This window comes from Orycteropus afer, unplaced genomic scaffold (assembly GCF_000298275.1).
Source record: "Orycteropus afer afer isolate SDZICR_OR568_19922 unplaced genomic scaffold, OryAfe1.0 scaffold00184, whole genome shotgun sequence".
Classification (NCBI taxonomy): Eukaryota; Metazoa; Chordata; class Mammalia; order Tubulidentata; family Orycteropodidae; genus Orycteropus; species Orycteropus afer.
The window spans coordinates 5,703,668-5,714,505 of record NW_006921771.1 but is presented as its reverse complement, the minus strand read 5'-3'; the positions used below and the strand labels follow the sequence as shown (position 1 = coordinate 5,714,505).

Here is a 10,838-nt window from a genome sequence, read left to right as displayed (position 1 = left end):
ACTTGTGTTTTATTGACTATGCAAAGGCATTTGATTGTGTGGATCATGACAAATTATGGATAACATTGAGAAGAATGGGAATTCCCGAATACTTGTTTGTCATCATGAGGAACCTGTACCTTGACCAAGAGGCTGTCGTTCGAACGGAACAAAGGGACACTGCATGGTTTAAAATCAGGAAGGGAGTGCATCAGGGTTGTATCCTCTCCTCATACTTATTCCATCTATATGCTGAGCAAATAATCCAAGAAGCTGGAGTATATGAAGAAATACATGGCATCAGGATTGGAGGAAGAATCATTAACAACCTGAGATACGCTGATGATATAACTTTGCTTGTTGAAAGTGAGGATGACTTGAGGGACTTACTGGTGAAGATTGAGGAACACAGTCTGCAGTATGGATACATCTCAATATAAAGAAAACAAAAATCCTCACAACTGGACCAATAAGCAGCATCATGATAAATGGAGAAAAGATTGTGGTTGTCAAAGAATTCACGTTGCTTGGTTCCACAGTTGATGCCAATGGAAGCAGCAGTCAGGACATTAGAAAACGTGTAGCTCTGGGTAGGTCAGCTGCAAAGGAACTCTTTCAAGTGCTGAGGAGCAAGGGTGTTTCCTTGAGGACTAAGGTGCACCTGACACAGGCCATGATATTTCCAGTCACCTCATATGCATGTGAGATCTGGACGATGAATAAGGAAGACCGAAGAAGAGTTGATGCTTTTGAGTTGTGGTGCTGGCAAAGAATGCTGAAAGTACTGTGGACTGCTAAAAGAACTGTCCTGGAAGAAGTGCAGCTGAGATTCTTCTTGGAAGCGAGGATGGCCAGACTTCATCTCACCTACTTTGGTCATGTTGTCAGAAGGGACCATTCCTTGGAGAAGGATGTCATGCTTGGTAAGGTGGAAGGTCGACGAAAGAGGAGAAGGCCTTCGATGAGATGGATTGACACAGTGGTTGCAACAATGGGCTCAAGTATAGCAAGGATCATGGAGCTGGCGTGGGATTGGGTGGTGTTCTGTTCTTCTGTGCATGGGGTGGCTATGAGTCGGAAGTGACTCGATGGCACCTAACAACAACAACAATTATATAGAAGTAATCGTATTATCTCATGATTGTCAGGATTAATTACCTCTGCCTATAAGTTAACTCCTTTCTGTTCCTGGTCTACCAGGGACCAGTTATACGTTAGAGGTAGCAATATCCACCAAACAAATAAGCAAGCAAGTGAAGAAACTTTTACATCCCAGGTAGATAAAATGTTGATTTTAAAAAGGAAGAGTTTTAGGTGGCTTTAAATAAGACCCTTTAGAAGTAAATGACAAATGGAAACCTTTATCACTCTCTTTTTCTTATTGTGGCCAGTTAACATTTGTGGGACACAAATTTACTAAAAACAAATATTTTTAAGCATCTCTTACTACTGTGGATCATCAGTTTTTAATTTTTTATGTGATGGGTAAACTGATGATATTACAGATTATTTTAAGATCAGTTGATTTTACTGACTTTGTGACACTCTGAATTAAAGAACAAAATAAAAAAATTTCCAACTTGTTCAACCTTAATGTCCTCTTAGTTATTTTTAATAAAAGTGCCATATGCTTTGCATGGGAACTCTGGTGGCATAGAGCCTAGGGCATTTGATTGCTAATCAGAAGGCTGGCAGTTCAAATCCACCAGCCACTCCTCGGAAGGAAAGTTGGGCAATCTACTTCCATAGTGATACCACCTTTAGAAACCCAAGGAGGGGTCACTGAGTCAGATCTGACTCGATGGGCATGAGGTTTTTTTTTTTTTTTTTCCTTTCCCCTATACTTTGCACGTTTATGATTGTCTTAGGAATACACATTTAGTTCTTATGTTTGTCTCATCAAAACTTAGGAAGAAACACCCATACCATTAATTATTCCATTTTCTTTCCACAGAGGCATCCTTTATATGATAAATTTAATAAAGTCTATGACCAAAGATTAGATTTAGAACATTTTCTTTGTCTTTTAATTTACTGTTCTGTTTTCTCAATGATCTGTTTTATAGATATCAAAGCTCTTGAATAATTTCAAGAGACTTGAAATATTTTTCCTACATATAATACATATTGTTTTGCTAATAATACATAATATAAGAAAAAAATTATTAATCTTTAGATAATATTTATTGCATTATATATATTTTGTGAATTTTTAGTTTGTCATGTGACTCAAATATTTTTGGAATATTACTTAGCACCAAAGTAAAGTTCTAGTAAAACACCATATATTATGCTATGGATAAATTTAACGTAATAGAATTCTTTATCAAGCTTAAAAAAAAAAATCACTATGTGTCTGTGTGTGTGTGTGTCCAGTGAAGACTTCACTGACTGTACTGGTGAATACAAAGGCTGTGCTCTCCTGCCCTCCTGTCCCACTGACACCTGAGTTTGTAGCAACATGGAAAATAATCTTCAGAGACAACACTTCCTGCACCAAAGCCTACAGGAGAGATAAAAATGAGACTTTGGAAGCTAATTGTACTAATAAAGGAATAACCTGGGCCACCAGACCTGACCAGAGTCCTGCCCTTCAGATTGATCCAGTGGCCATCACTCATGATGGGTCTTACATGTGTGAAATAGTAACAGCTAATGGGAATTTCCATCATGCCTATCATGTCCAAGTGTTAGGTAAGGAACATTGTACATTGTGCTATTCAGATAACCAGACTGAGACAGAATCAAAAGTCTCTCTGAATTCCTTTTTGCTTATGTTAACACTGAAGCATTTGTTTTCCCTTACATCTCTGCAGTGCCCCCCGAGGTGACCGTGTTTCTAACTGAGAATAGAACTGTGGTGTGCAAGGCAGTTGCAGGGAAGCCGGCTGCACAGATCTCCTGGAACCCAGAGGGGGACTGTATCACTGAGCAAGAAAATCAGGGCAACGGTGCAGTGTCTGTGAGGAGTGCGTGCCACTGGGAGGATGGCATCATGTCTGCTGTGACCTGCTCTGTCTCCCACTTGACTAGAAACGAGAGTCTGAGCATACAACTACATCCAGGTTAGTGGCTGCTTCTTTTAGAGTAGTGAACTGATGCTCAAGCTTTTCTTCTATGGAGTAATTATAAATTAACAAGCACAAGATAAGAAATCTCAGGCTCTTAATTTGAATATATCCTGTAAAATTTAAATGGGAAAGTCATTAGTATGGTAGAGAAATTTTTTTTTGCTACTTTACTATATATAAGGAATTAAGTAATTTCTTACCAATGCTTTTTCTAAGTAATTTTTAGTGTGGCAGTCAAAAAATGTATTATTTGCTAAATTAGTGATCTGTGAACTTTTACCTTAAGACTAATTAGTGATATAAAATTAACAATTTTATGTAAATTCTTATTATTATTAAAATATATATAATACAACCTTTGCCAATTCAACATTTTTTAGGTATGCAATTTAGAGATATAAATTACATTAACAACATTTATTCAGTACTTGAGAGCAGCATCATTCTTTTCTTGATTTCTCTGTTTCTTACAGGGGACATCACCTTATTTGTTACACTGAGTAAGACACTAGTTTTCCTTCCCCCTGTCCCTTGTCATTGAAACCAATCCATCAAGTCAGTCACCAAACATTTATTGAATATTTTCTATGTGTTTACAGTTGGTGACACAGAGATGAAAAGTCAAGGTTCATGTCTTCATATTGTTCATGACAGTATAAAACCATAAAGCTCACTGCCATTTAGTCGATTCAACTCATAACGACCCCTCCTTGGGTTTCTGAGGTGGTATCTCTATGGAAGTAGATTGCCCACTCTTCCTTCCAAGAAGTGGCTAGTGGGTTTGAGCTGCCAGCTTCTGGTTAGCAGTCAAATGCCTTAGGCATTACGTCACCAGAGCTCCCCTTGTGACAGTATAGTCACTGGCAAACATGGCTTCTCATTCACTAGCTGTATGATTTTGTGGTTGTTGTGAGGTGCCATCAAGTCTATTCCAAATCAAACTGACCCCATGTACAACAGAATGAGACACTACCTGGGCCTGCATCATCCTCACAATCCTTGCTATGTTTGAGCCCATAATTGCAGAGACTGTGTCAACTCATCTCACTGAGGTCCTCCCCTTCTTATCTACCCATCTACTTAACCAAACATGATGTCCTTCTCCAAGGATTGGTCCCTTCTGAGAACATGACCAAAGTATGTTAGGCAAAGTCTGGCCATTCTCACTTCTAAGGAGCATTCTGGCTGCACTTCTTCCAGGACTCAATTGTTTGTTCTTCTGACAGGCCATGATATTTTCAGTATTCTTCACCAATACCACAATTCAAATGCATCAGTTCTTCTGCAGTCTTCCTTATTCACCGTCCAGCTTCACATGCATATATGGAGATTGAAAATACCATGGCTTGGGTTAGGCGCACCTTAGTCTTCAAAGTAACATCTTTGCTCTTTAAAACTTTAAAGAAGTCAGCAGATTTGCCCAGTGTAAAACGATGTCTGATTCCTTGAATGGTGCTTCCATGGGTGTTGATTGTGGATCCAAGTAAAATGAGATCGCTGATACTCTCAATTTTTGTTTGCATATCACAGGATGTTAATGAGTCTTCCTCTAATCCTGATGTCCCATTCTTCATGTAGACCAGATTCTCAGATGATTTGCTCAGTATACAGATTGAATAAGTATTTAAATTTTACAGGATATATTCAAATTAAGATTGAATAAGTATAAACCTGGCACATGCTCTTCCTGATTTTAAACCATACAGTATCACCTTACTCTGTTCAAAGGACTGCCTATTGGTCTATGTACAGGTTCCTCATGAGCATAATTAAGTGTTCTGGAATTCCCAATCTTCACAGTGTTATCCATAATTTGTTGTGCTCCACACAGTTGAATGCCTTTGCATACTCAATAAAACACAGGTGAACATCTTTCTTATATTCCTTGCTTTCAGCTGAGATCCATATGACATCAACAGTGATATCCCTCATTCCACATCCTCTTCTGAATCCAGCTTGCATTTCTGGCAGTTCCCTGTCAATATACTGCTGCAATTCTTTTTGAATTATCTTCAGCAAAATTTTACTTGCAGGTGATATTAATTATATTGCTTGATAATTTCCACATTCTATTGGATCATCTTTCTTTGGAATGGCATAAATTTGGATCTCTTCCAGTCATTTGGCCAGGTAGCTGTCTTCCAGCACTGTTGAAACATCTCAATGGGTATTCCATCGATTCTTGGAGCCTTGTTTTTCTCCAATTCCTTCAGTACAGCTTCAGATTCTTCCTTCAATACCATTGGTTCTTGATCATATACTACCTCCTGAAATGGATGAACATTGCCTAATTCTTTTTTTTATAGTGACTCTGAATATTCCTTCCATCTTTTTTTGATACTTCCTGCCACATTCAATATTTTTCCCATAGAATCGTTCAATCTTCCAATTTGAACCTTGCATTTTTCTTCAATTCTTTCAGCCTGCAAAATGCCAAGTGTGTTGTTCCCTTTCGATTTTCTAACTCCAGGTCTTTGCACACATTATAATATTTTGTCTTCTTGAGCTGACCTTTGACATCTTCTGTTCAGCTCTTTTATTTCATCACGTCTTTCATTCACATTAGCTACTGTCCATTCAAGAGCAAGTTGCAGAGTCTCTACTAACATCCATTTTGTTTTTTTCTTCCTTTCCTATCTTTTTAATGACCTTTTGCTTTCTTCATGTATGATGTTGATGTCATTCCACAACTCATCTGGTCTTTGGTTGTTGATGTTCAATGCATCAAATCTATTCTTCAAATGGTCTCTAAATTCAAATGGTATATACCCAAGGTTGTATTTTGGCAATTGTAGACTTGTTTTAATTTTCTTCAGCTTCATTTTGAATTTGCATAAGTCAGCTCTTGGCTTTGTTTTAACTGATTGTATTAAGCTTCTTCATTGACTCTTTCCACAGACATTGTCTATGTGGTTTCTGTGTATTCCATCTGGTGAGGTCCACATGTGTAGTTACTATTTATGTTGTTGAAAAAAGGTATTTGCAATGAATAAGTCATTGCTCTTACAAAGTTCTATAATGGACATCTGTCATGATCTCCAGCCTCATTTCTAACACCAAGGACATATTTTCCAGCTACTGATGCTTCTTCTTTGTTTCCAACTTTTTGCATTCCAATCACCAGTAATTATTAATACATCTCGATTTTATATCTTGTCAATTTCAGATTACAGAATTTGGTAAAAATATTCCATTTCATAATCTTTGGCTTTAGTGGTTGGTGTGTAAATTTGAATAATAGTAGCATTAATTGGTCTTCCTTGTAGGTGTATGATTATCCTATCACCAACAGCACTGTAGTTCAAGATATATCTTGAAATGTTCATTTCTACAAAGAATGCAACACCATTCCTTTTCAATTTGCTATTCCTGGTATAGTAAACCATATGACTCTCTGATTCAAAATAGCTAGTACCAGTCCATTTCAGCTCACTAATGCCCAGGATATTGATCTTTATGCATTCCTTTTCTTTTCTTTTTTAAATTTTTTTTTTTTTTTTTTTGCTTTGGGTACAAATTTACAGAGCAGAAATTTTTTCACTCAACAGTTCATGTATATTTGGTTTCACTCCCTGATGACCATCCCAACCCTAATCCACTTTCTTCCTTTCCCTTCTCTATGGCCCCCCTCCCCCGTGCCCTTCTTAATTATTCACTCCTGTCTGTCCAGCTTTCCCTGCATGTGAATGCTGCCCCTCTGGTTCCCATGGCCGATTGCTCCAAGAGGTGTTTCTCCATAGAGTAGGTGGATGTATAGCCCTGGGTTGGGTGTTCTGCATTTGAGTTTTTCTACTGTTGGGCTGAGAGCCAGTCCTTGGGAGTGAGTCCTATATGAGGCCTGAAGAGTATCCCAGGGCCATAGTCTTGGGGGTCCCATCAGACTCCATCTAAGCAGTAATTCAGGTCGTTATTTTGTATTTGAATTTTCTTACACATTTTTCCTCCCACTTTATCTAGGATTTCCACTTTTGATTCCTTCCCAAGTAGTTGGTGCTGGTAGCCAGGCACCATCTTGTTCTTCTGGTCTTGAGATCTATAATATCCTTGGATTAATTGTTTGCATATGCCCTTGATTTTCTTCACTCTTCTTCACTTCAGACCACTAGCTGCATCTTACATGGCCAATCAAAAGCTTTTAAGATCCCAGTCTCTGCTCACTAAAGTAGGCTGTGGAACAAGATTTTTTATGTATTATGTGTGCCAATTGAGCCTGGTGCACCTAATACTATGGTCTTGAGTCAGCAGATCTGGTGATTCTCTCTCCCAAGGTGTTTGGCTGTTCCTGAGGGATTACTCCAAATCTGTCTTCTGTTGCTTCTGTAATTATCGTGGTTATTTAGTAACACTAGTATTTATGCAAGATTATCTTCAGCTAAGTCTATCATTGGTCTAGGGTATGTTCCTGTTTGCCAGCCCCCATCTGATCTTCTCAGTTGTCTATGCATTTATCTTTAGCTTGGTGTTTGGTGTTCGTGGTAATGTAGTATTGTGCATACATTGGTATTAGCCTCTGACATCTCTATCTTAATGTGAACAATTCAGTGTCCTTCCTTTTTCCAATGTTATCATGCTGGTCACAGACTCTTTCCATACCACCCCTCCCCTTACCCAACTCAGCATGTGGCCCCCAACTAGTCCAAAATTTTCCCTCCCCTTCCTTCCCATCTCTGGTAATCTACAGAGTGAGTTCCCTTCTCTAAGCAAACCCTTCCTTGACTTTTTATAGTAGTGGGCTCATACAATATTTGTTCCACTATGATTGACTTATTTCACTCTGAATAATGTCCTCCAAATTCACCCACAATTGTGAGATGATTCACATATTCTTCATTATTCTTTAATGTAGCATAGTATTCTGTTGTGTGAATGTACCATAATTTGGTTATCCATTTATTTGTTGATGGGCATTTAGGATGTTTCCATCTCTTTGCTATAGTGAATTGTGCTGTGATGAACATGGGTGTGTATATGGCTGTTTGTGTCCTGTCTCTCACCTCTTTAGGATATATTTCTTGGAGTTGCTGCTTCAAATTGTACTTCTGTTTTCAATATTTTAAGGAAACACCATGCCATTTTCCACAATGGTTGTACTGTTTTACAGTCCCACCGGCAGTGTATGAGAGTTCCAATCTCTTCACAACCTTGCCAGCATTTTCTATTTCTTTCTTGTTGGACTTTGTTATTATTGCTGAGGTGAGATGATATTTCATTGTTATTTTGATTTGCATATCTTTAATGGCTAATGATCTTGAGCAATTCCTCATGTGTTTGTTGGCTGTCAGAATATTATCTTTATTGAAGTGTCTGTTCATGTCCTTTGCTCATTTTTGAGTTGGGTTGTTTGTCTTTTTGGCCTTGAGGTGTTGAAGATTTCTATAAATTTTGGAGGTAAGTCTTTTGTCAGATACATCATAGGCAAATATTTTCTCCCAATTGGTTCATTCTTTTTTTACCTTTTTGGAGAAGTCTTTCAATGTACATAAGTATTTAATTTTTAAAAGTCCCAGACATCTAACTTCTCTTCCACTGCCTGTGCACTCTAGGTTATGCTTGATAGTCTATTTATGCTGTAAATTAGAGTCCTTAAATTTGCCCTTATTTTATCTCTGACAAACTTTATAGTTGTGGGTTTTACATTTAAGTCTTTGATCTCACTTGAGTTTGTTTTTGTGTATGTTGTGAGGTATGGGTTTTGTTTCATTTTTTCTGCAGGTGGATATCCACTTTTGCAAGCACCATTTGTTAAAGAGGCTTTCTCTTTCCCAGTTAATGGGTTTTGGTCCTTTGTCAAAGATCAGCTGTCCATAGATGGATGGGTCAATTTCTGGGTTTTCAGTTCTGTTCCATTGGTCTATCTGTCTATCACTGTAACAGTACTACACTGTTTTAACTACTGTGGCTGTATACTAGGTTTTGAGATCCAGTAGTGTGAGACCTCCTACTTGTTTTTTCTTCTTCAGAAGTAGTTTGCTTATCTGAGGTCTCTTTCCTTTCTATATGAAGTTAGTAACTGCTTTTTCCATATCCTTAAAAAATATTAATGGTATTTGGATCAGGATTGCATTAAATGTGTAGATTACTTTGGGTAGTATTGACATTTTCACAATATTCAGTCTTCCTATACATTGACCAGGGAGGTTCTTCCATTTATGTAGATCCCTTGTAGTTTCCTGTAGTAATGTTTTACAATTTTCTTTGTATAGGTCTTTTGTGTCTCTGGTGAGATTTATTCCTAGATATTTTATCTTTTTGGTAGCTTTTAAAAATAAATGGTATAATATTCAAAATAGAGTCTCGCCAGTGAGCAGCACATTTATTTTTTCCCTCTGGCATCTAAGGACTTTAAGAACTAGGTACAATAGTTTGAATTGGGATCTTTGGTGCTCTGAACAGCTCACTGAATCAGAGTGCACAAACACAGAAAAGCAGAATTGGAGGAAAGGCACAGGGAGATTATTCAGAAAAGAGTTACTGCCGGAAGATGAATGGGCACCCGAGAAAGACCATTAGAAACCTTTCTGGGGCAGTCAGTCTGCCAGGTGGAGGCAGCAGCCTGAGATCCCTGAGCCCAAAACGAGTTCACTTATACCAGCTTACCAGCAACCAATACAATATTCCAGCAGGCAGCGGCAGAAACCATCTTCCAGTGGCTGATTTTCTTGGTAATTTGGGTGGTCTGGGTGCAGCCAGACACAGGCACCATTGCTGAGACCCAGGTGGAGATCTCACTGGTGCATCAGAAAGGCTAGCTCCCTCCCCTCCCAATGGATTACAGAGTGGGCTTGGGTCAGACTGGGAGACACCATGCTTTTCTTTGCCACTGTTATCAGGACCACAGGTCACTGGCAGGTACTCCCTCAACTCCACCACAGATAAAATTGCACACATATTTGGTGCCACTGGTGGGCCATATTGCAGACAAACTCAAGAGCCGACCATTACCGGTCGGGTGGGATTGAGTCACCACTGCGGGCAGACGGGGCACAGAGAGCAAAAAAACCACAGCTGAGTGCAATCCTGCGAATTTTGCCCTGGAGCCACGCTTTGGTGCTGTGGGGCTGTGGAGGCGGGGGCTTTGAGTGTGCATGAAATTGATGGAAATTTGGGACCCTCTAACAATAGGAATCTTTCCTAAGATTGAGCCGCAGTCTTGCAAATAAATATGTCATCAATAAGTGCCTACTCAGGTACTCCCCGGACTCCAATACACCTGAAATTGCACGCATATTTGGTGCTGCAGGCGGGCAGTATCACAGACAAACTCCAGAGCCAGCCATTGGCAGTCTGGCTGGATTGCATCAGCACCACAGGCAGACAGGGCATGGAGAGCAAAGAAACTGCAGCTGAGCCTGGTCCCGTGAATTTTGCCTTGCAGCCACGCTTTGGAACTGTGGGGCCGCGGAGGCGGGGTCTTTGAGTGTGCCTGAAATTGGCAGAAATTTGTGACCCTCTAAAAAGAGGAATTTTCCCTGAGGTTGAACTGTGGTCTTGCAAATAAATACGTCATCAATAATAGCCTGCTCAAAGCCCTAGAAACTGATCCTAGCACCACCAAGCTTTTCTTCTACTGCTCCCACCTTCTCTGCCAATAACTTCACTCATTCAATTGTTGTTGTTGTTGTTATGTGCCATCGAGTCGGCCCCGACTCATAGCGACCCCTCCTTGGGTTTTCGAGGCAGTATCACTCATAGCGACCCCTCCTTGGGTTTTCGAGGCAGTATCACTACGGAAGTAGGATTGCCCAACCTTCCTTCCGAGGAGTGGCTGGTGGGTTTGAACCACCAGCC

The 10,838-nt window shown here is 39.5% G+C and overlaps 1 protein-coding gene across 1 annotated transcript in view; it reads left to right on the top strand.

Annotated features, from left to right (window-relative positions):
• Positions 1–10,838, top strand: part of LOC103202548 (cell surface glycoprotein CD200 receptor 1-like) — a 37,165-nt gene that overhangs the window by 11,300 nt on the left and 15,027 nt on the right. The window contains exons 2-3 of the mRNA XM_007947446.2: positions 2,356–2,673; positions 2,796–3,044. Of these exons, the coding sequence (XP_007945637.2) occupies positions 2,356–2,673; positions 2,796–3,044 (567 nt within the window). The remainder of the gene's footprint in view (positions 1–2,355; positions 2,674–2,795; positions 3,045–10,838) is intronic.